The 26,237-nt window shown below is 41.8% G+C and overlaps 1 protein-coding gene across 2 annotated transcripts; it reads right to left on the reverse strand.

The window, feature by feature from the left end:
* Positions 1 to 450: 450 nt before the first annotated feature.
* DSE (dermatan sulfate epimerase) lies at positions 451 to 26,025 on the reverse strand. Of its 2 annotated transcripts, XM_075268087.1 has the most exons (6): positions 25,726 to 26,025; positions 10,088 to 10,556; positions 7,156 to 7,409; positions 4,903 to 5,142; positions 2,656 to 2,863; positions 451 to 2,325 (listed from the first exon to the last, which is right to left on the reverse strand). In XM_075268087.1, exons 2-6 carry the CDS (start codon positions 10,501 to 10,503, stop codon positions 576 to 578), a joined length of 2,868 nt encoding a protein of 955 aa, XP_075124188.1. In that variant the 5' UTR covers positions 10,504 to 10,556; positions 25,726 to 26,025; the 3' UTR covers positions 451 to 575. The 2 variants fall into 2 exon arrangements, with proteins under 2 accessions (XP_075124188.1, XP_075124189.1); XM_075268088.1 differs by lacking the exon at positions 25,726 to 26,025 and having other exon boundaries at positions 10,092 to 10,194.
* Positions 26,026 to 26,237: the final 212 nt, after the last annotated feature.

Raw genomic sequence — 26,237 nt, forward strand, 5'->3', positions numbered from 1 at the left:
AAGAATGCCCATCAAACAGACGATAATTTATAGATTCTTATTTATAATTATTTTGGTAGTTAGCACACTGTATGGGATGTTCTGCATACAGTGTAAAGAGTTTAGGAGGAATGGGGAAGAAACGACATTAATGGTTGTGCATACAAACTCCTTATGAAAATAGACAAGCACCAGTCATTTTGCTATTCTATTTCAGCGGGGAAAAAAAAAACCCCAAAACCCAGTAAGATCTGTATTTGACACACATATGTATAATAGATTCAGACTGACCTCCAGTAGGCAGGTAAGTAGAAGAGTCATGACTGTACAGCGTTCCTAAAATATGGTAATAGAACATTCTACACATATAGGGACTGAGAACAAAAACTTTATTTTCCTTTCTGTAGGAATAATTTCCAGTCAGCAAGTAAACATTCATGGTAGTCCTTTTATATTTTATACTGTGCTTCCCTTTATTAAATATGTCCAAACAAAATTTGCTGTGTTGACCATTTCAGAATATTACAATGTTACAAAGAACTGCAGACAATTGCTGTTGATGTTCCTAATCTGTAAATATTAGGAGTCTTCCTGTTCTAACACTGTCCCCGATAACATGAAGAATACAGCCACAATAAAATGCAGCAGTCGACAGACAATATGGCATAAAGACATCTCTTTCTATGGACATTCTTAGTCCTCAAAAATCGTGACAACTGTAATCCTAAGAGAACTATGAAAATGGCAATATTTAGGATTAAGAAAAGTCTCGCATAGGAAGCAGATATTGACGCAGACTTGTTGTAATGCGTTGTAAAGTGTTGGGAGCCATGTTTGGTAAGAGGACTAGATTTCTCCCTTACTGATGGCTCATCTACAAAATCCAAAAGGTCCTTCATTTCTTCATCCTCATTTATTGGCGTTTCACTTTGAGCCAATGCCATCGCCTTCTGTCTTGTCTGCTTTTCGTTTACTTCTATTTGTGCAAAAATATCAGGAACAGCATTGATAAACTTGTACTTTCTTGGTCCCTTCTTGGTTCTTTTAACCTTATCTGTATGCTTTTGTTGTTGAGAAATGGCAAATAGTTTTTCGATTGCCTCCTCGGTGTTTCTTTTATCTGAAAATCTTAGAATGCGCTCTGCAGTCTCCCTAAAACTAGCAGTGTTCTTTACATGGGACAAGATTTCTTTCTCCAGTTGCTGAAAGACTGGTTTGAAGTGCTGGAGGTTCTGCTCTACAATTCCCACATAATCCTTTACCTCAGCTGGTGAAGAGCTTTTGATAGATGAACTTTTGTCAAAGACAATTCTTTGTCTGTCTGCAACTACTTTAGCATAGACTGACTGACTAGGTGTTTCACCAGTGAAGAGGTAGACAGCATAAGCATGATCACTAGTTGCCAAAAACACGTCAACTTGCTGATAGTCTCCATGGACACTGAAACTCTCAACATCAACAGATGGTCCAATGAAAAGGTATATTGATCGAGTGATTGGTTTCCTGAGATGAGTAGTAACATTCACATAATTAGTTCCATTATAAGGGTAACCGTGGGGGTAGTTCATGGATGTAATGCTGGCTTTCTCACTCAAGCCCGTGTCATCCATCCAATACATTTTGTATATGTCATCTCTGTGCCTAATTATTGCTCCATGAACACCTTCAATAATGGTTTCCTCAAAAGGAAAGTCTACATTGTGGAAAAAAGTTGTTGTTGCCTCCAAAGTACTACTATGGTCTAGGTGAATATGGTCAACAAGTAGCAGCAGTTGTGGATGGAGTAGAATAAGATTTCTTTGGACACTTTTCAACTTCAGTTTTGGGCTGTAGGCTGAAACCCCTTCACCCCTAATGAAAACAACTCCACCTTTCTCCATTGCTGCAGTCACCGACCCGTGAGAGTCTGCAGCTTCACCTTGCTTATATTTAAGCCATTTTGAAGTACAATCTTCAGTCACCTGACCTTCCCATGGAAAAAAGCAGCAATCTGACAAGGCTGGTGAAAACATTAAGACATTATTTAAATAAGAATATTTTGGTCCGTATAAAGCTTCTGTGATAAACGGAAAACCATTTGGTGCAAATGTGAAGGAATTCTGGTCTGGATGTTCATGCCCAGCATTAAAGTTTCTCCATCCTTTGATCCACTCTGTGTATTTGTTTTTGTGAACAATATCAAATATTGCACGGCCACCAAGCTTTCCAGATTTGAAGGAGATGAAAGGCCTGTTGATTTCAGCAGGTAGGGCACTACCATAGGTCACCACACCCCAGTCTTCAAAAAAATGCAGCCTTGGAATGCCATAGTCCGGTGGAGGTGTAGATGGCAAAGAAGCATCATACCTGTTAAAAAAAAAAAATAAAATAGATTAAAATATATGTACACATATATTTAGCATAAATCTTGACATACTTTGAAGCCTTTTTTAAAGATGATCAGTTAAGCCATAGAAGGACATTTGTTTTGAAGAAGCTTAGCGTACATGGCACATAAAAGGAAGTGAAGATCTAGTTCTAAAATCTATTTCCCCCACCAATGACATAGGTGGGATGCCCAAAGATCTATTTAAAAAATAAAATAAACCCAAACACATTAGTTGTTACCTCACTACCACTCCAATGGGTAGTGAAACCATTTAGTAATATTATAGAGGAGACAAAATATTTGCTTACCAAAGAAACTCTGTGTGCAGAGTACACCAACGCTGACCTTTGGCTGGGGTCCCAGGCCCTTCCTGTACTCTGTTTAGTTGAATCTGTTCTGCCAGCCAATTCCCACTCCCATTCCGCATCACAAACTTATCCAGAAACACCAACTGGCTCTCAGGGCCATAGAACCAATTGTAGTTTGAATCTGCTATGGCAACAGATCTCTGAAAACCTAGGACAAAGCATATAATATAGACATCAGCATAATCGTGGTGCCAGGTCCTCATTATCTCACCCTGGGGTGTGAGGGTTTAAATGCATAAAAATAAATAAAAAAAAATATTGAATAAATTGTAATAGATAGAGATATCTATCCATCTCCAACATATTCAACAGCAAATCATAGGGTTCATGTGCAGACAAAATGAGACATTACAGTGAGGCTTTACTCAGGTAATCTACAAGGTAGAGGTATGAACATAGGATAAAAGATACTTCTGACGCTAGGTTCACACCTGCGTTCATGTCTCCGTTCTATGGTTTCCATCTTCTGCATAGCAGAAGACGGAAACCATAGACCGGGTCCGGCCGTGAGCGTTTTAGGCTCTCCGCCGCAAAACCGGATTTTTTAATCCGGACACAGAGTAGCGCAAAATGCTCACTGCCGCTCACGGCCGGACACCTTTCTCACCCATTCAAATGAATGGGTGAGAAAGTCTCCTGCAGGCTTCCGTCTCCTGCTCTGTTTTATGCAGGAAACGGAAACCTGCAATAAGGACAGATGAACGCTGATGTGAACGAGCCCTAAAGCAGTATAGCCATTTTTTTTTAATTATTATTATCATCATCATCTAATATAACAAAGCTGTATGTGTCCATCACCAGCCATTGTCCCTATATATACAGATCTAGAGATCTTGGACAGCCAGAGTGGCCTTGGGTTAGGCATCAAACTCCGTGCAACAATGGGGGGGGGGGGGAATCAGTCTGGAGAACAAATCTGCAGAAGTGTTAGATTAGAAAATGCTGCAGGTCTACCTGAAGAAATGTTTTTAGGGTGCCCTTTAAGTGTGGATGTTGGGTGCTCATTTGATTGTCCCCAGCACATTGCAGAGAACTGGTGCCATCAGTCCCAATGATTTGACACTTGCTCAAGCAACTGTCTCTAAACAACTGATTTGTGTTGCTGCTCTGTGTCCGAGAATCCTTCTAATGTTTACCTGCAGCATTTGATTTCACATACTCTTTGCATCCTGATAAAATTTACTTCACCTCGTTTTAGTCACACTCTCCAAGCAACAGAACACAAACAAGATATGATTCTTTATCTCTTGTGTTGAAGAAAATAACCCAGATATACCCAGTGTGTGCATGATAGAAGCAAACAATAGATGCAACAAAGTTACATTTTTAAAAAATTCCTGTTTAATACAGGATACCTCAAAATATTTTTACATATTCTGTAAGAAACGAACGGTCATTATATGTGCAGAATGAGGATGGAATTAGTATTACATCATCTCCATTCAAAATATGGTTTCTATGAAGTAACCTCAGACTGTCAAAGGCTTGCAATTATAATATTGTGCGGTTTCTTGTGGTTGTAGTTGCATGTGTAGCTTTGTAAACATGAAAATGAACGGCTACCATTACAGAACGTTCTACTGGACACAGATGGAATTTGTGAAGACAAGACTAAGAACTTTCCTCCGAACTTTTAGGCTAAAAAAGCGCTGCGGGAAAAACCACAGCAGAAATGCATCGCGGTTCTTCCCGTCCTGACTGTAAAACACCGATTTTTCCCCGCAGTGTTTCAGTCATAGGCAAATTGAGGCATTTACATCCCGTGGGGCCCCGGCCTTAAACAGCTTTCAAAAGTTATATCTTTCCTTAGGATGTAATTCTTTTGTATAAGTAATAGATGACAGAGTATAGTGACATAAAGATCAGTTGATTTCTGCTTTCAGATTCCTGCCTAGTGAAAAATTGTTTTGCAGATACACATTTTACTCCATATTGGTCACTATAGTCATTAGAAATTGGCCTGTTCAATTAGGTTTACATGTAGCACCTTTAAAAAGCCCTAATTATATTAGGGCTAATTAAGATATTATTCATAAATAAGTCTACAACAACAAATTGCTATTGGTAGCCAGCTAGTGACATAATAAACAAACCTACATTTTAGGATAGGAGTGCAATCTTACTTTCAAGGAAGGAAGGGGGGAGGAGCTACGTCTAGATATTGATTGGGTTTTCTCACAGCCTTACCTGGCAAGATCGTTCTGTACATAAAAGCAAAATGTTTTTTCAGCCAAGGATGGTTGAAGTGATTGATATCAAAATGCCTTTGGACAAGAAACATGTACTGGAATAGTGATCTTGTTGTATAGCTGCCATAAGCCACACCTTCGTACAGTGATCCATCTGTCACATCATTCAGAAGGACTATGGACTTTTCCATGATTGTGAGAGCTTGCTTTGTCCAGAAGTAAGCTTCTTGCAAATAGCCTTGAAGAAAAAAAAAAAAAAAAAAAATTCTAATTAATCTCTATCCATCTCAGAAACAATGGGGGGGAAGGGGGGAAGCTAGCATAAACCAAACAATGAGACAAAAGGGATGAATATGATCAATTTTAAGTCTACAGCAAATACAAATGATAATGTGGGTAGTATGCATAATAACTGGGTGTTATACATAACCAGTGAAGGTGGTTAGTGTAATAAATATTTTACAGAATCACATTAACTGTTTTTGTTAATAATATTCAGCACCCTCCGGTTAGTATGATAAATGTCACACTTATGCAGGTTTAAACCTGTCTGAGCAATTTTACGGATTCTTGATGTGGACAGGGGTAGAAGTGACTCCAGGAACATTCTTGAGGGTCATTCTGCAGGTGGATGCTGATGGCAAGATGTAGGAGATTGACTAAAAAAGAACAATTGTCTTAAAAGTATTCTAGGGACCAGTTTGCCATTTGTAAGGAGAATTTCATTTCACAAGAGGATGTATTTGTGACTCTACATGAGCGTACCAGGAAATCTTCAATCACCGGGGGTCAAGCTTTCAAAAGATATAACTGCAGGGGAAAATGTATTTCAGGAAAATGTGACTGCAAGAAGCCAGGGTTACCGTGTAATTCCACATGCCATGATAGTTTGCCATGTTGTAACAAGTAGAAGGTTGTTCGTTTACAAATGGTGAGAGAAAAAGGTTTTCTCATCGAATAAAACATTGTAATTTTTCTTTCAGGGCTCGTTCACATCTGCGCCCGGTCTCCGTACTTTAGGTTTCCGTTTCCTGCCTAAAACAGAGGCAGGAGACGGAAACCTGCAGGAGACTTTCTCACCTATTCATTTGAATGGGTGAGAAAGCTGTCCGGCCGTGCGCGGCAGTGAGTGTTTTGTGCTCTCCGCCGCGAAACCGGGTTTTATAATCCAGACACAGAGTCGGACATGCAGTACTCTGTGTCCGGATAAAAAAAATCCGGTTTCGCGGCGGAGAGCCTAAAACGCTCACCGCCGTGCACGGCCGGACCCGGTCTATGGTTTCCGTCTTCTGGCATGCAGAAGACGGAAACCATAGAACGGAGACCAGAACGCAGATGTGAACCTAGCGTCACAAGCACTGATGACAATTCCATACTTCTTAAATATTGTCGTCATTTATCACTTTAGCCAAGAGGGTTTTGGTTGTATGTAAAATAACCAGTTAAAATAATAAATTGTCTATATATCACCACATTAACCACCTTTATTGGTTATGTATAATACCAAATTATGCATAATAACATTTATCAAAGTATCAGTAACATATACATTTAGTTTAAGATAGACTTAGCGAGGTGCTTACATGAACTTCCTAGATATATTAGCAAAAAACAAACTTTGTGCTGAGTAATAAAACTAGGTTATTTAGATATGTTCAGCTAGTAACAGCTACAAATCAAGTGATTTCAGGCCATTCTAAGAACAGGGTGTCAGTCAGGATTTGGCCCAGATGCGGATTTTGAGCATGCCAGGATGAACTGCAGAGGTCTTGAAAAATAAAGGGTTAATACTGTAAATATTGAGCCTTTGTACAAACCTCAAGTCAGTTAATATAAGTCTAGAATGTATGAAATAATTATGATTGTAGTTCAGTATCACCATACAAACACCTGATCACTACCTCCCCCCCCAAAAAAAAAAAAAAAAGAAAAAAAAAAGAACTTGTGAGTCTCAAATAACTTTTGGCCATGACCGTACAATAAAGCCTCTGAATTCTAATAATATCTACATTGCAGTTTACAATGGGAAGATTGGCATGGCATGCAACTTTAATTCTGTCAAAATAATGGAGACCTTGTCTGAACCAAATGGACTCCATTTTAACTTCTGAGTTTTGACCTTTTTTGTATTAGTATATAGTGTATGCCAATAGTTTGCTGTAAAACTACTAGAATGTCACATAATGACATATCAAATACGGGTTCATAAAAAAGGCAGCCCCCAGAAACACAAAGACTGTATGATTCTTACCTTGATTCATCATGACCAAGCTGCCTGTAAGCAGGGCTACACAGTTCGTAGGCTGATGATTGTGCAGATACTGAAATCCCCAGCCCCTCCTGTACGAGGTCTCATACATTAAGCCTGAAGCATTTGCTATTACTTCAAGAAACCTTTCCTTCTGGTGTTTAGAAAGCGAATTGTACAAAAAGTCATAAGCAGTGGCAAAGCCTACAAGGGAGTGTGCCAGAGGAACCTCATCCCACGGAGCATCCTTCACTAACCTGCAAAACAAACAGATACAGATGGATCAGCCTTTCCTGTTATTACTTCTGAAAATAAAAATATGCCTAATCCAACGTTTACATTTATGTGGCGTACACCAACCATAGTTTTCTAGCTACATATCATGCAAAAAAAAAAAAAAAAAAAAAAAAAAAAAAAAAAAAAAAAAAAAAAAAACACACCCACAACGCTTCCTAATAAGTGAGATAATTTAGAGCTTATGTATTAGTTAGTTGGTGTTTTACAGTTGTTCTAACTACAATACAGTGAAATCACCATGCAATCTTGGAATATGTCCTCTGTTACCAAGGTCCTTCGTTACAGGCAAATATGTTGTGATAAGCAAACAGGAAAAAAGGGACTTGGCTCTGCAGATTTGAAGGTCCTGTGAGGATCGGAGACTACATTTCAGGAGTTAAGATCTTCATAGAACCGCCTGAAAGATTTTTTTATATACACGTCCCATAACCTGGAGCTGACTTGCATGATTTGTAAGACTGTCTCCCACAATCCCTACCTGAACACCAGTAACCCTGTGGTCACTATGCCACCATATGAGTAACAGTTCCCCACACCTATTTTGTCCACCTGCTTTCCCATGTAGATTACAAGCCTGCAGGAAGGTCCCCTTTCCTACTTGTATAATGTTGGTCATCTAGTTAGTTGCATGTTTATGGAACTTGTCTATATGAACTCCTTCACAAGCGTACAGCACCAGTGACTTAAAAGCTGCTAAATAAATTTATATATATATATATATATATATATATATATATATATATATATATATATATATATATATATATATTTTATTTATTTTTTTTATTTATTTATTTACTAATAATCCTGCTAATGTTGCTTCAATACTATCAATACAGGAGATTTGTAGAAGAAAAAAATAAAATAATTATAATCTTGAACAAAATAAGGAATTTTACAAAGCACATCTAAATAAATACATTGTTTCGAAGAAAGTCCATTTATCTTGACCAAAAAGGATTTGTGTTTTGACTAGGCAAGATCTGACAAGAACCACATCTCCATATCAAATGCCCCGAAACATCTCCAGGAACTCATTAGCCCAGAGACAAATGTTTTCAAGCACGTGGGCTCCGTACAGAACATCTGTGCCAGGCATGATGACAGAAGCGCACGTTTTATGCTAGCCTGTGCTTAGAGTCGAACAGATCAAAGAAAGCATCTGCAGTAGTGCAAAAGCTAAAATCAAAAACCCTCTGGTAAAACAAGTGGAGCAAACACACCATGGTAATGTGCCAAAAAGCAAAACATCTCCAATGTGGTTATATATCAGGAGGTACATTTTGTAGCTTTAAAGAGACATTTCAGTGCTTAAAGGGGCTCTATCATTGGGAAAAGTCATTTTTAACTAATCACATCCTTGCATAGCCTTTAGAAAGTCTATTCCACACCTACCTTTAGTATGTAGATTGCCTCAGTGGTTTCTGAATAAGTCCGTTTTTATTCATATGCTAATTAGACTGTTGCATGATATATTGTGCACACCTCTCCTGTTTCCTATGGAAGGCTGCTGCTGCTGATGATGACTCAGCTTCCTGTTTGCCTCACACACATAGGAAATAATAGGAGAGAGGAGGCTGCTGGGAACTTCCTGAGCTGGCTGAAAGCTCATTAGCATATTAATAAAAAAGGACTTATTCAGAAACCACTGAGGCAATTTACATACAAAAGGTAGGTGTGAAGTAGCATTTCTAAAGCCTATGCAAGCATGTGATTAGATAAAAATGACTTTTCCCAGTGATAGAGCCCCTTTAAAGGGGCTCTATCATTGGAAATTGGCATTTTTAGCTAAGAACAGTCTTGCGTAGCCTTTAGAAAGGCTATTGTATGTAAATTGCCTCAGTAGTTTTTGAGTGAGGCCGCTTTTTATTCATATGCTAGTTAGCCTTCTCCGTGCACTCTGGAAGTGTCTGTGTGCACCCTCTCTGCTATTCTCTATGTGTGTGAGAGTCATCAGCAAAGCAGCCTCTCTGCTCTCATACACACAGAGACTAGAGTTTGCATGATGAGACTTCCAGAGTGCACAGAGAAGGCTAACTAGCATATGAATAAAAATGGACTTATTCAAAAACTACCGAGGCAATTTACATACAAAAGGTACATGTGGAATGGTCTTTCTAAAGGCTATGCAAGTATGTGCTTAACTAAAAATGCCTTTTCCCAATGATAGAGCCCCTTTAAAGCGAACGGGAGATGAGCTGCAGTGACTCGACATTGCTGATACACAACGTAGAGAGCTGTATACTTACTGCTCTGTACACTTTGCTAGTTCTGGCAGTCTCAACTCCCAATACCAACTGATTAGTTAGATACACAGATATTGGATAGAAACTTCTTCACATCAGATTAATGTTGGTCAAACGCTTCATTTTTAAGAAGGAAGACCATCTAATGTGTTACTCACCCCTGACTGCAAGCCAGACCCTTGTGTTCTTGGAAGTAAGCTACCACTGGTTTCTGGCAGCAGCTTACTTCCCTTATGGCACAGAGAAGGCATTCAGACTTAGCCAAGCAGAAGTAAGGTTGTTTAAAAACTGAAGTCAAGGGTTATGAACTTTACTCTATTTTGGCCAATACATATTTAACAATACAACATGCAACAAAATAAGAGTTTAAATAATAAAAAACAAAAATCTACCAACTAGGCTGTGCTGCCATTCTTTCCATGTATTCTCTTGCCAGGCCAATTGCTTCAGTGTTGTCAGGATTCAAGACACAGAACATTGCCAGTGCCCCCAAGTTGTTGCCATAAATTTCATTCCATCTGGCGGAAAAATCCTTTGGATCCCAAGGTGGGAGGTATTCAGTGGGGTTGGTGAGCATCGTATGAACCGCTTTATCAATACGTGATGCAATATGTTGATGGCTGCCTTCTGCTTGGGTACGCAGCTTCTCCACCTCACCCTTTGAGAAGTACAGCATGGGGTATCCATCATATTTTGCATTGAGGAATGGGATTTGGGCATTTGTGCTGTCCTCAGAGCCATGTGCAACTGCACAACATAGCACATATATGAAAAACACAGTAGGCGCTCCCCGTGTGTATGTCTTCATTGTAGCCTTAAATCTCCAAACCAGACACTATGCCAGACCATCTTTGATACAGCCTGATGGGGAAAAAAAAAATTAATAAAAAAATACATATACATACAGAGAAAGGGTGAAAAACAAATTCAGTTGTAAATAAGCATAAAATTACTCATAACTTCACCCAATAATTTAGGTGCATAAGAATTATGAGAGGGTGCTTCCAGAAAAACTCAATGCAGTTTTTAAAGCCAGCGTCAGGAGAAAAAAAAAAACCCTGCGTTGTTTGTAGTGCATTGTAGTGCAGATCAGTTGACTAAAAAGGAGTCCTAGTGACTACAATGACACGGTATAGCTCCAGGACATTACTTACACTAGGGAGAGACAAGTACTCTATTTACTTTGTCCAATTCACTCAACTTTCACATATATAAAAGACATAAGAAAAAAAGTTCGATAAGAAGGGGTTTATGCAGGGAGAGAATAAGCAGTCCTTCTTATAGCACCAACTACGGAGTTGCCCAGCTTTCCTGCAATGATGGATCAGGGCCAACGATGGTACAGAGAGCTCATTTTCATATTGTAGGAACACTGTCACTTACCTATCCCCGGCTCTGCTGCAGCCCTCGGTGGAATCAGCCATCTTCAATGACGTCAGGACATCACATGACCCAGGACGCTAGGGACATCCCACAACTAGGCCCGAAGCCTGTATGGAGTGCGGAGAGGTAAGTAACAGCGTTTTTTTTATGTTCCCTTATATCTCCCGGGCCTCCGATCATTATACTCGAGTATAATAATAATGTTTGTGGGGCCGGTGGCGTCACTTACCGATCCCAGGCCCTGCCAGGATTGGCAAGTAAATAGGGCCCTTTACTGGCTGGAGTAACTCCAGCCGGTAATGGCCTATTAAGAGTCCCTGTGGCAGCCGCTACCTCAGTAGTTACGCCACTGGACGGAGGGGAGAGTGGGGATTTTGCAAGCTTTATCCAGGTGACTATATCCTTCTGGTGACAGGCTCCCTTTAACATGACTGTATATTACCCATATTATCTAGCAAGATATGGAATAATTCAGGAGCTATAAAGGGGCACTTTATTATTTCGTATTCAATAGTCTCTATTACAACATTATCTAAAATTTTGCCAGTTTGGCCTTTCTGATTTGCAGGAAATTTGGGTATAGTATGGAAAAAAAATAAATAAATAAAAAAAAAAATCATAGTATCCAAATTTACTGATTACATTTGACAAACTATATTACCCAGCTTTTCCAATACCCTGAAAAATCCCAGCAAGTTACAGTAGGATTACAGCACAAGGAGGGGGGGCTGCTTATTTTTTGGAATTATAGTACTCGGTATTTCCATTGAAGCTCTGTGTGATATGTTAGGAATTTGGGTTACATACCAAGTAATGCTGACATAGGGGCTACTAAATATACCAAAGGAAAATCTAACATAGTAGGCCACAATTAGTGAGAAACAATGGGGGTTATAGTAATATAGTGCTAACCATTCAGTAGTCTATCACAGTTCTATATGATACTTTATCCAGCTTTATCAGAACCCTAAAAAGGGATATACAGTATAAGGGTATATTTAGATTAAATACACAGCAGTCCCAGTTACCAAGCCTTCCCAGGACCTTGAATGAAAGGGACATCTAGCTTTGCTACATACAATATGGAGTATTTGTCATTGCAGCTTCACAGGAACTCCATACAGTCCTATGGTGAGGCGTTTTGAGGAGGAGGAATTTGAGTCAGTTTCCTGACCAAGTTCCTGACCAAAGAAAACTCTATGCGAATGCAGTATAAGGTAGGAGAAGAATAGCCTTTCTTAAAGGGATTCTACCATTAAAAAACTTTTTTTTTTTCTAGGTAACATGTCGGAATAGCCTTTAGAAAGGCTATTCGTCTCCTACCTTTGGAAGTGATCTCCGCCGCGCCGTTCGATCGAAATACCGGTTTGTACCGGTATTCTAATTAGTTCTCTCGCAGCGATGGGGGCGTCCCCCAGCACAGGAGATGCGATGGGGGCGTCCCCATTGCTGCTTGAAAACCGATTCCAGCGCCGCCTCTGTCTTCTTCTGCATCCTCCCCTTCCTTCTTCGGCTTGATGTCGGATGCCTGCGCAGTACGCTCCGTTCGGCGAACTTCGCCGATCGTACTGTGCATGCCCGCGGCCATAGTGCTGACACCACAAGTTCGCTGAACAGAGCGTACTGCGCAGGCGTCCGACGTCAAGCCGAAGAAGGAAGGGGAGGATGCAGAAGAAAGAGGCGGCGCTGGAGTCGGTTTTCGAGCAGCAATGGGGACGCCCCCAACGCATCTCCTGCGCTGGGGGACGCCCCCATCGCTGCGAGAGAACTAATTAGCATACCGGTACAAATCGGTATTTCGAACAAACGGCGCAGCGGAGATCACTTACAAAGGTAGGAGACAAATAGCCTTTCTAAAGGCTATTCCGACGTGTTACCTAGAAAAAATAGTTTTTTAATGGTAGAATCCCGTTAAAGGCTATTCCTACGTGTTAGAGAGAAAAAAAAATGCAGTTATAGGCTAAGGCCCCACATTCTGGAAACGCAACTTTTTTTGTTGTAGATTTTGTTGCGGTTTTTTTGAGCCAAAGCAAGGAATGGATGGAGGAGAAGGTAAAGTATAACAACTTACTATATAATTCCCATTCCTTGTATAGCCATTCTTGGCTTTGGCTGAAAAAAAAAAAAGAAAAAAAACCAAACAAACTGCGTTTCCGCAACATGGGGCCTCAGCCTAAGTGATTGAATCCCTTTAATTACTGGTGTGTAACTGATCAAATCACAGAATTCTGAATAAGGCTTCATGCTAAATACTGTCTTTTGGAGTGCCGCACCTCCCATGAGGCGACCTGAAGCGAGCGCTTCAGGCGGCACTATGCCAGGGCCTCAGGGAGGACGGCATTTTTGCTAACCTAAGCCAGTCCAGGACAAGCTGTCCTGGACTGGCTTAGCACGGAGCGGTGGTTTGGGGAGGCCACTGGAGCAGCGCTGCTCCAGCAGCCTCCCCTCACGCTCAGGCAGTCTCCAGGCCTGCTCTCTGCCGGCGAACGGCGTTAAGCACCGCCCCCTTTCGAGATACCACGCGGCTTTCTGCATTTCGCTCGGACGGCGAAAGGAGCAGGTTCACCCCTGTTTGGATGCATGACACCTAAATAACATTGCGATACTGCATGTAATGATTATGGCCATGTTACTACATTCCATATAAAGCAACCGTAAAAAGACATGAAAAGAAAAAAAAAAAAAATCCTTGTGAATTTTTAATTACTACAAGTGACATTTCAACATGTGAAAGCCACATGCAACAACAACTCAGTGGATTCTAATCAGGTCTAATGAGGAAAAAAAACAAAACGTCATCTGCAATACGGAAAAATACACACAGAGGACCGTTGCAGTTTTGGAAATTGCAGCATGTCAATTATACCTACATAAACGCCGGCGGTTTCCTTATAGGTATAATGGAAGCAGAAAGTACGCAGAAGAATCCTCGGCAGACTTCCTGTGAAAAGCGTTGCAGGAACAAATGCATTGTGTTGCCATTGCAGTCTTTCCCGCAGCCACTAAATGGGCCTCAGCCATACAAAGCTTTCTCAAAATTGTTCTATGAATTTTTTTGGTTTATTTTAGCAAAAACGCAAATATTTCATAGCGATTTTGTTTCATCCTTATGTGATCCAGAAAGCATAAGTCTCTTAACTGGTGAGCTGAGTTTTCACATCCTACATGTCAAACAGTTTGCGGCTGTGCCCTCGCCCCCACTGGGAGTTATATATTATATATGTCACCATACTGTAGATAACCTAAAACCAATAACCAGCAAGACCCCAGATATTACGTTAGAAGAACACATCATCCAGTCAGATTCCAGCTTTCGTTTTCCCACAGCAGCTTGGAGCCGATTAGTTGCCTTTGTATATACCAAGCTTTACATTCAAGGGCCTAAAACGATCTACGGACAGCGTTAAAATGAGGTTTTACTGTTGAATTGCATGTAATGAGTTGCTATAGTTTTGTTTGTTGCTACGTTTTCTATTTACAAGTTAGTAATGATAATCCAATGTAAAGTCATATGCGTTCTTATAGTATACACGATATGACTTTTTACTTTTAAGAGTGTGACAATATCCAAAGCTTTTTCTTTCATCCGATTTGGGTTTATTTCATACATAGCCGGCTACTATTCCCTTCACTATAACCTTTCCCCTCTAAAGAATGTAAAGAATTCCCTGTCTTTCCTCCAGGGATTTTAGGCCTGTTTTAACTCAGACAAAAAAGCTTAAAGTAACACTTAATGGTTATAACACACAAGAAAGATGCCTGTTGGTCGGATTTGCATTTATTTACAGAGACATGACCCCTGAAGTGTCTAAAATATAAAATAGGTCTTGGAGTATCTACTACTGCTAGATCCATTGACAAAACGATGGTGAAAGAGGCCGGAAGCCGCATCCAGTACAGACATAATAACAGGCTACCTCATATCTGTCAGCAGATGGGGAAAGACTGGGTGCCTTATGCATCTCATGGACAAAACCTTCTGAACAGCTGCCACCAGATAAAGTAACATGGATAGATTTAGAATGGGTCTGGAATTGACATACAAAGGCCCAAGTATATGATTCATACATGTTCTCGCAATAGCAGTGATAACTGACCAATGTAAAGGCACATGAAATGGCAGCTAGTGATGTCTATTGTCCCACGGGTACAAGCATTAACCCCTGTCCAGTCTGACTGACTGTCACTTTCACCTCTGCCATACAAAATAATATACAATGATATTTTAAAAGCCAAATATACAGTACAGAGTATATACAGTCAAAAAACAAACACCCCCCCCCCCCCCCATATATACAGTATTGGACAGCAAAGTCATTGAAGCCAAGGACTCACAGCATCACACACCACTGTTTCTTTAACCCTAGAATGCATGACGTTAGAAAGCTACACTTTTACATAACCCAAGCCTTTTAGGCCCGTGTGCAAATCACATTGAGGGACTCAAATACATAACTTTTACAAGTTTATTACAAAATTGGGAAGTAGTTTTTTTTTCTCACTATTTTATGGGAGATTCTATACATTACCATCGCGGCTGGTGATAGACACCCCCTCCCCCCCAAAAAAAATAAATTATATATTATATATACTCTGTTTCCACTATCTAACAGATCTGTCCCTGATATATCCATTGCAGTCTCATGCCTTACTATAACTCCTAGGCAGCATGCCCGCTGCCTTGGGGTCATATTTGACGCAGACCTTTCCTTCACCCCTCATATTGAATCACTCGCACGTTCATGTCACCTCCACCTCAAAAACATCTCCAGAATACGCCCTTTCCTTACCAGAGATACACTAAAGACACTTATTGTCTCTCTGATTCATTCTCGCCTTGACTACTGTAATTCCTTACTAATCGGTCTTCCCCTCACTAAACTCTCTCCTCTACAATCTATTCTGAATGCAGCAGCCAGGCTCATCTATCAGGCTAGACACTACAGCGATGCCTCCGGTCTGTGCCAGTCACTACATTGGCTGCCTATTCATTATAGAATAAAATATAAAGTTATTACTCTCATCCACAAGGCTCTCCATAATGCCGCACCTCACTACATTTCTTCCCTCATCTCTGTCTACCGCCCAACCCGTGCTCTCCGCTCACTCAATGACCTAACACTTACATCCTCTATTATCAGAACCTCCCATGCTCGTATACAAGACTTCTCCCGAGCTGCACCACTTCTCTGGAATGCTCTACCCCGGACAATAAGATTAACTCCCAACTTCTACAGTTTCAAACGCAAACTAAAGACGCATCTTTTCAGACAAGCCTATCACAATTCCTAATGCACAAAATTGTCTGAACACTGTATAAGCAATGCCGCCCCTGCTACCTCTTGTGTCACCCCCTCTACCTCATAGATTGTAAGCTCTTTTGAGCAGGGCCCTCAGTCCCATTGTGTGAAATGACGTTCTTTGTTATGTATGTCTGTATCTGAACCCTATAAATTGTACAGCGCTGCGGAATATGTTGGCGCTATATAAATAAAATGTATTATATATAATTTTTTTTATTTTTTATTTTTTGCTTGACTCGAGTATAAGCCGAGGGGGGCTTTTCCAGCACAAAAACTATGCTGAAAAATTTGGCTTATACTCAAGTATATATGGTAAGAAAAATACACAAAATTGTATTTAGAATTGTTTGCAGAAAAAACACCCAAAAAGTAGTTAGACAAAAAAAAAAAAAAAAAAAAAAAAAAAAAAAAAAAAAAAAAAGAGTACCCATTTAGTGGCCAAGCATTGGGGACTTCCTACAGCTCCTTAAGCTTTTCTCAGAGTATTACGTAATGGGTCAGTCAAACCCTTGGTTGAAGAGTGTGCCATTGTTGACTGACGCTAGGTTCACACCAGCGTTCAGCAGTCCGTTCTGTGGTTTCCGTCTTCTGCATGCAGAACCTGTCAGATTGGGTCCGGCCGAGAGCGGTGGAGAGCATTTTATACTCTCCGCCGCGAAACAGTTTTTTTTTTTTTTTAAATCAGACACAGAGTACTGCATGTCCGACTCTGTGTTCGGTTTAAAAAAAAACCGGTTTCGCGGCGGAGAGCATAAAACGCTTACGGCCAGACATCTTTCAAACCCATTCAAATGAATGGGTAGGAAAGAGTCCTGCAGGTTTCAGTCTCCTGCCTCTGTTTTGTGCAGAAAACGGAAACCTGCAGAACGGATATCGGGCGCAGATGCGAACGAGCCCTTAGTTGTTTTTTTTACTTTTAGTTTACTGACATCTATTACAATCAGGGTGGTCCACTCTTTCCTAGTGTGTGTCTGCGGCTCCCCCCTCCCGATATTGTTGACTGTGTGTGTACCCCTACCCCCTCCTTCTCTCACCTTTTAGACTTTCTTCTAGGTGATGTACAATACTCTGGATTTTTGTGGCTCATAAGGTATACACTTTGCCAGGTTCTTCTAGAAAGAAAGATGCTGAGAGATGCTGACTCCTTCCTCCCAGATCACATGGCATCATCACAGGTCCTTCAGCAATCAGCACACAGTGTATGCCCGTGTTCGCGAAACTATGGCATGTGTGCCAGATAGGACACAAAGAGTAGTCCTCTATACTGGCGTGTGCAACATCACCATGATCGCTCACTAACGGGGAATCCGGACTCCCTATCAGCGAATGATCGCTTCTTTCAGCTGTATGTGCAAATGTACATACAGCTAAAAGCTGTCAGTGTAAGCTGTAGTCTGCAGGACCGCATCTTATACTGACTGCAGTGTAACCGATGCAGGGGCCATGATGTAAGCCATCACCATCTGCTATCAGAAGAACAAGGAGGACACCCTTAGTGGGACTGCAGCCATACTGGGTAAGTAGCATAAACTACCGTGCGGGGGGCCTACTGTGGAGCATATACCACTGTGTGGGGGCCACTGTGGAGCATACACTACTGTGTGGGGGGCTTACTGTGGAGAATAATACTGGCTGGAGGCCACTTTGGAGCAAATTGTACTGTCTGGGGCCACTGTGGAGCACATTTTACTGTGTGGGGGCCTTTATTTATATCACACAGTATCTGTATTACTGTATAGCAGACATGTGATATTATTACAGGCTGTAATAACATTGCACGGTCACTATAAAACAGATCCTGGTTAATTTAAAGTTAAATTGCCGTGTTAACACTTTGCCCAAACTGCAGCCCAAAACTCACTAAATTATTGCATAAGGAAAATGTTTGTTCTCGTACCATGTTAGCCAGTGGGTAGGAAATATAAAAAACAAAAAAAAAAAAAAACACTTGATAGTCTTCAGTAGTTGATACCATTTTGATGGCTAACTAATAATGATGACAGATTACAACGTTTCGGAACTCTAGGCTCCTTTTTACTTGAGAAAGGAGCCCAGAGTTCCGAAACGTAACGTTGTAATCTGTTATTATTAGTTAGCCATCAAAAAGGTATCAACTACTGAAAACTATCAAGGTTTTAGTTTTTTTTAAATTATTGCACTCAGTCTATACAAGGTTCGCCATCACTGGTGTATGCCATCCTCCTGATGGTCATTACTGTATTCAGAAAGACCTGTGATGATGTCATGGCCATCTCACGTTGAGAAGGAGGAGTCAGTCTCCCTCCCAAGATCACACAGCCATGACATTATCAAATGTCTTTCTACACTCAGGAATGATCCACCTCCCTCCCCAGCAACCCTGATTGTGATGCAAACTGATGAATATATGAGAAACATAATATGGGCCTAAAAGGCTCAGGTTATGTAAATATGCGGTGTTCCAAAAAAGCATTGTTATACCCAAAATGCCTATCGCATAAAACTATATAAACAACTGAAAATTACCAACAGCAACAGACTTGAAGAATACCTGGAGTTTCAAAATTCGATCTAAAGTAATCTTGCAGAAAATAGCAAACAAGTAAGCTAGTGGGCCTAAAAGGCACGGATTATGCATTCTAGGGTCAAGTCCTTCTCTCCAGACTAAATTTGGGCCAGGAAACAAAGTCAATATTCACTGCTGGCAATAAAGCCACTCTAGGCTTATTCACATGACAGTGAACAACATGTGAGCCATTTTGAGAACGCATCAAACCCGATCATTCTACTCAAATGTCCGGTTTTGCTTTGTTTTTTGGTGTGTGGTGGTAGACTGATTGACATGCCATTTTTCACTGCAAAAAATAAAAAAAATTATATACACACTAGCTTTGTCCATTTTCACAGACAATAAAAGTGAAGGTCTCCATTTTTAAAGGATATAAAATGAATTGATGTTTGTAATAAACGGATCAGTGGGTTGTGTCAAAAATAAAATAAAATAAAGAACAATTAAATGTTTCACCCCCACCCCACCGACAAAAACTGATTCAAAATTGATGACCCTTATTCATATCTCCCCAACTGTCCCAGATTCTGCAGGACAGTCACGGACTCGGGGGTCGTGTTCCATGATCCCGTTGAGGGGAAGGTATGTCCTGGATACAACTCATCTGCATCCAAAGAGGAGGAGTTGAATACATGGGTGAAGGAGGAGCGGGCAGACCTACCTCACCACTGTGTCTCTGTGCTCGCTCGTGTCCAGAACAGAGTAGTTCCAGGTAGGTAATTCGTCACAGGAAGGGACAGGGCCTCTCTGAGGAGGGGGATGACTTTGATGTGCTGCAGGGGGGCAGGGGTGCCATTGGCATCTTAATATGGAGGCCTGTGATTTGAGGGTGCTTTCATATCTAAAGGGGTCCTTGAGGTGCATCAGGTGGGGGAAGGGTGCTTATGGCATTTTAAGGGGGCATGGGCCTTCTGGGTGCTGTTGGCATCTAAGGGGGGGGGGATGTTGCTGGCATGGATGGGGGGGGGAGGGGTCCCTGGTGCCTTCTGGCAACTAAAGGGGGTGGAGACACAGGTCCCTGGAGTGCAATTGGCATCTAAATATGGGGGCATGTCTCCTTGATGTGTGTTTGGCATTTGGGGGTCTGCAGGAGTCATTGTAGTGCTGCTAGCATGTAATGGGGAGCAGGGTCTTGTGGGGTTCAGGTCCCTGGGGGGCTCCTGCATGAGTGTGTTGGATCACCGTGGTATTGATTTTGTGTGGGGCGTTCCTGGAGTATTACTTGTTTAAGAGGAGTTCTGGAGGTGGTACCAGGGTACTGCCACCTGTGTGTGAGGAGGTGCTAGTCCCTTGGGTACTTCTACCTGTGTATGAAGGGTGCTGCCATATGGTGTACCTTCATATAATTGTGTGTGGGGGGGGTTCCTTCAGGTGTGTGTGTGTTGATGGTGGTGGTCCCTGGGGTGCTGCCAGTGTATTGGAGGCATCTGGCCACTGGTGTCTTGCCACTTGTGGGTTAGGAGGAGGAGGGCTGCCCCAGGTATACTTTGGGGGTGGAAGAGAGCCTCCAGTCTCTGGGCTGCTGCCTGTGTGCTGAAAGAAGACCGGTCCATGGGGGGCTGCCGCCTGTATGCTGCTGTGGTCTGGACCTTTGTGCATGTGTTGAGCAGGTCTTATTGTTAGACATAGACCCTATGCTGAATTTCAAAAACAAAGAAACCACACAAACTGTCTGAGGTCAGGGCCCCACGTGGCGTAAACTCCTTTGTTTGGCCACAGTGGAAATGCCACAGAAAAAAAAAAAAAAAAAAAAAAAAGCAGTGTTTTATAGTCACTATAACGTGAATGGGATTCTAGCAAATTCCATCCACATAGTGTAATAAAATACGTGCAGCAGAAAAGCTTTGGTTTCTAAAACCGTTGCAGTTTTGGAAATTGCAGCATGTCATTTACGTATGGAAATGCCGGTGGTTTCCCTATAGGTATAATTGAAGCAGGAGGTTCACACAGGAAACCGCTACAGACTTTCTGTGAAAACAGCTACGGGAAAAACCTTTCTACAGAATGATTTGGGACTTTTTTTGCCTATTCCATAAAAGTCAATAGGGAAAAACACAGCACATTCCTATATGAAAATTAAAGGGGATTTTCAGGCTAAAAATATTGATGAGCCATTAACAATAGCACTGCCATTTTTCTATGCCAGCCACTTTCCAAAAAGGGAACATGACAATGACATGCTGAGCCGGGGCCATTAGTCCCATCAGTCTTATTTACACGTGTGCTTCATTTGAAGAAAGTCAAAAACCAGTCTATACTGGTAGCTTATGTAAATTGAATACTTTTCCTAAATCTATTGCTTTAGAAATGCTGCTTTGTTTGCCTGCTATATGACTTTATTCTTCCCATTGTTTACACAACGTTGATATAATCACTTACCTATAGGACAAGTAACATCACTTACTCACTGCTCTTGCCTGCAGGACAATCGTTCAGCTAATTGCAGTTTGCTGATAAGGCCCAGTCGGTTATCTCTATATAAACACACTACACACTGAGTCCATTTTGTACAAGCATCTGCATATTATCTGATCTGTATAAGTGTTGAGACTTCTCCTGTCCATTTAGCAAGAGGGAGGGGGAGGGAGGAGAAATACAGAAAGTGAGATGAAAAGACTGCAGCCAGGCTGCTGAAACACAGAAAATCCCTTTAAGGGTAAGTTCAGAGAATTTTTTGGTCTGACCAAAAAGACGGCTCCCATTGAAGTCAATGGGAGCCGCTCAGGTGATTTTTATCCGGGAGCCGGGACAAACCCAAAGAAGCGAGATGCTCATTTTTCAGGCCGTTTTGTCCCGCGATTCAGCCTGAAGACACACCCTCCGCCGGACTAGGCCCATTCTTTGGGTCTAATCCGGAGCGGAGTGTGCGGCTGGATGCCGGAGCAGTGCACTAGCTTTCAGTCACGTCTACCCGGTATTTGGTCCAGAACCTGAGGCGGGATATATAATATATTTTGTGCGTTGTGGTTTTGGAAATTGCTGCACATTAATTATACCTTGGAAACAACAGTGCTTTCCCAATAGGTATATTGGAAGCAGAAAGTCACTGCAGGAAAAAAAAAAAAAAAAAAACCCACTAAAGTTTTTTTTCTTGCAGCACTTTTTTTTGCTGTGGTCAGCCACATGGGTTCTTAGCCTAAGAACAACTTTTTTTTGTTTGTTTGTTTCAGAATTGTCACTTATCAATGCGTAATGGAGGAGCAGAATTATTTTTTTTTATATATTATCACAGACTACTAGACTTTCTATATAAAGAACAAAAACGCTTAAAAAGTTTATAATTTTTTTTCAGACTAATACACTGTGTATTATGTGAGCAGAGAAGGAAAAAAAAACAAACAAAAAAAAAAAACCTTTACATATAAAAAGTTTCATTAAAGGAAAAAAAAAAAAAAAAAGTCAGGTTCATTAGTGCTATTAATGGGTTACTAAGTTCACTCAAATACCTCAGTGTTTTGAGTGTCTTCTGGGAGCTCCAGGCATCCTCTGCATTTGTTTATAGGCTATAGCTTCCTGTGATTTTATCCTACAACTACCATGATTTATTGAATGAGCTGACTCACACTACCTCCCCCTTTCCCTAGCTATCAATTCAGCCATTTTTAAATTATTCTGATTTGGGGTTTACTGTATGGGACAAATGTTTTTATATTTTAATAGTTTGGGCATTTTTGGACTTAGAGAAGCAATAAACATGTTTATGTTCACTTTTAAAGCATAGGGATCTAGGGAAAGAGGAGCGCTTTTAAAAAAACAAAACAAAAAACGTAGAACACCCCTTACAATCGCATCCAGGGGACGTGTTGGGATGAAAGGTGAAATAACTCAGATGCCGTAGTTGCAGTTTTAAACAACAGCTTAGTGGTTAAATGCCCATGATCAGAGTCATTTTACTTAACTCTGCTGGATCCCTGATGTGTGAAACAGCACAGATTCAGCTAGTGGCATCACGATTGCGGTCGTAAAGGGTGCGAACGGAATTGGAGGGGTACAGGGTCATCGACCAGCTGGAAATGGCCAAGGCCCTGGACCACCATAAGGGGGCATTCACACGATGGAACGCGGCGTAGATTCAGACACGTAAACTCATGTCAGAATCAGCGCTGCAAAATAGAATCCCATTGACTTCAATGGGTTCCGTTTAGTGCGCGTAACATATTGGAATCAATGGGTTAAAAAGCCTCAAGTTAATGTCAATGTGTTAGGGAGCCTTCATACGGAGTAAACGCGTGTGTATTTTTGCAAAATACACGTGTAAAAATAAGACTTCCCCTTGATTTCAATGACATTTTACAGGCATATTTCTACACGTGTAAAAAATATAATTGAAGTCAATGGGAGTCTTATTTTTACACGTGTATTTTGCAAAAATACACGCGTTTACTCCGTGTGAAGGCTCCCTTACGCACGCTAAACGGAACCCATTGAAGTCAATGGGATTCTATTTTGCAGTGCCGATTCTGACATGAGTTTACGTATCAGAATCAACGCCGTGTTACATTGTGTGAATGCCCCCTAAAAGTGGTTGGTGAAAGCCTTGTTCCCCGACTGCTATACATATTGTTATTGGAAAGGGGCTCAGCCCCCTATCCAAGAGCTGCCAGCCCAAGGGAGATGAATAAAAACAAACAAACAAACCGTATGTTAACCTGTTCTGGGCTGAGCATCATGTGAACATATATTGTGTGCAGTCCACTGTGGAGCACGTAACACTATCCTAGCGTTGCTTACATGCTGGGCGCTGCTCACTCACTGTGTTCTTGATAACGGCAGTTGTGGGTACTATAGCTGTATCCCTTTCAAGTACCTGAGATTGCTGCAGCAACTGTAGCTGCCACTATCAAAAATTCACTCTAGGGAGGGGGTAGGAGGCTACAGTCAAAAGTTTGCACTGGGGCCCACAAGACTTTAGTTACGCCACTGGACCCAGCAGTTAGTGTGTCCATGCTAGTTCAGAGTGAACACCATAGTTAGTCATGTGCACCGGTGTACGTCTTGGTGCTTGTAGGGATTAGTCAGAGTAAAGAGTAGCACATGTTACCAGGTTTTTCACATGTGTGCCTACGAGCAGTAAAGGGGACCTTTAAGGTGGCTTTTCCCATGTAATTCAGTAATGGTCTTTCCTATGGAGCCCCTCACTAAGCTTTGTATTGCTGAAAAATAGAGTTATAAATGATTAAAACCTTAGACCAGCATATATAAATTTATCTTAACTAGTCACACAAGAGTAGGGAGAAGCTTCATCTAGTCATGCAGTCACTTCTAGCCAGTAAACCAAGCACCTTGAGGAAAAGCCACTCAAAGAGGACCTTTCATCAGATTGGGCACAGGCAGTTCTATATTCTGCTGGAAAGCCGTCAGTGCGCTATCGGCTTTCCCGATCTGTGCCTCGGGTAAAGCGCTATCGGTCCCGGTACCGTTGCGCTTTACAGTCAGAAGGGCGTTTCTGACAGTCAGTCAGGTACGTCCTTCTCCACAGCAGCGCCTATCGCACTGTACAGTGTGAGCGAGGAAGAACTCCCCGTTCCTCCCCACTCACACAGTACAGCCATAGGCGCTGCTGTGGAGAAGGACGTACCTGACTGACTGTCAGAAACGCCCTTCTGATTGTAAAGCGCAACGGTACCAGGACCGATAGCGCTTTACCCGGGGCACAGATCGGGAAAGCTGACAGTGCGCTGAATTCAGCGCACTGTCGGCTTTTCAGCAGTATATGGAATCCCTGTGCCCAATCTGATGAAAGGTCCTCTTAGGGTCCATTCACATGGAGAAAAATGGTGAGTAATTTGGTATGGAATTTTCCATGCTGAAAAAAAAAGCCTCCCATTGATTTCAATGGGTTCTGCTACTTTTTTTTTCCACTAGCAAAATTGAAATCAATGGGAGGCTATTTTTTTTTTTTTTGCGTGGAAAATTCCTCACCATTTTCCTTCATGTGAATGGACCCTAAGGCTAAGGCCCCGCAAGCGGCAGTAAAAGAGTACTGCCCGTCCCCATTGCTGCGAGAGAACTCATTTGCATACCGACAAAAACGGGATTTCAAGCAAACGGCGGCGCGGAGAAGACATCGAAAGGTAGAAGAAGAACAGCCTTTCTTAAGGTCACAGGGTAAAATCCCCATTTCCTGGTCCCCTACACAGTATAATGTAAATGCCATCATAAATCTATAGCTGGTATCAGATAGTAAGTTCTCCAAAAGCTAAGCTTAGTATCAGATAGTAAATGTCAGAGCCCTGAGCTTCCTGTGAGGGCTGGAGGAGCTGTCAGTCTCCACTATCACCGCCTGCACAGCTTCCTCAGCAGAGATCTCCACAGATTACAGGGCTGCTGTGATTTGTGTCTCACAAGAGTTTACACACTCAGATGTAGTTTTGCTTATAGACTCAGATGTACTGGAGTTGGTTCTGGTCATACACTCAGATGTAGCAGAGTCGGTTCTGGTCATATACTCAGATGTAGTGGAGTTGGTTCTGGTCATACACTCAGATGTAGCAGAGTCGGTTCTGGTCATATACTCAGATGTAGTGGAGTTGGTTTAGCCACAAACCAGACCCCTATACTGCACTGTATTGAATGGGGTCTCACAATATTGCAGGTAAAACCTCCCGAAGTGTCAGTGGTCAATACAACAATGAAACAGTTAAATGGTAACTCAGCTCTGATACTCCACCATTATACAAGAAAGAAGGAAAAGTTTGACGCCTGGTGGGCAGTGCAGGGCTCCGGCTCCCCCCACCTCACTGCTCAGCACAAACTGTACATCCAATGCAATAAAACAATGTGTGGCCGCACTTACCCAGGTCCTGACCCAGGTCACAAAGGAGCCCGCTCGTCCGTCAGTTATGCCCTATGACCTGATAGTGAGAGCCGCTCTCTCAGCAGCATCCTCAAGCAGTTCGCCTGCGCCTCCAGAGGCTGAGGGTCATGCCTGAGCCAGCGCAGAAAGAAGAGGATGAAGATACTCCGTAAGGTCCCAACGTGCCAACAGGAGGAGTCAACAAGTTATAGTGGCGATGAAGAGAGTGCAAAACTACAACTCCCGGCGTCCCTATGGAGGATTGTGCAGACAATAAGGCATGTTTCAGCTGTCTGCCTTGAGTCGTGTTGGCAACGAAGCCCCTCCCCTTGCAAGAATTTAACCCTAATATGAGAGGGTGGGGGTCTAGGAAGGAAGAAAAGGAGTCTCTATGTTCTGTTATGTGCTCTGCAACGTCAGCACTAGTGTAGGAAGCACCATGGTCTCCTATTTGATATGCTGTATACATCATACTGGAGTTGTGGGAGCCTGGTCTCCTATATGATATGCTG

This window comes from Leptodactylus fuscus, chromosome 3 (assembly GCF_031893055.1).
Source record: "Leptodactylus fuscus isolate aLepFus1 chromosome 3, aLepFus1.hap2, whole genome shotgun sequence".
Classification (NCBI taxonomy): Eukaryota; Metazoa; Chordata; class Amphibia; order Anura; family Leptodactylidae; genus Leptodactylus; species Leptodactylus fuscus.

Excerpts from the sequence above, each read along its gene's own strand:
- DSE (XM_075268087.1), bottom strand. The coding sequence starts at position 10,503 with ATGAAGACATACACACGGGGAGCGCCTACTGTGTTTTTCATATATGTG. Across the intron at positions 5,143-7,155 it reads CTTGGTCATGATGAATCAAG|GCTATTTGCAAGAAGCTTAC; the intron begins GTAAGAATCATA and ends TTTTTCTTCAAG. Across the intron at positions 2,326-2,655 it reads CTGCACACAGAGTTTCTTTG|GTATGATGCTTCTTTGCCAT; the intron begins GTAAGCAAATAT and ends TTTTTTTAACAG.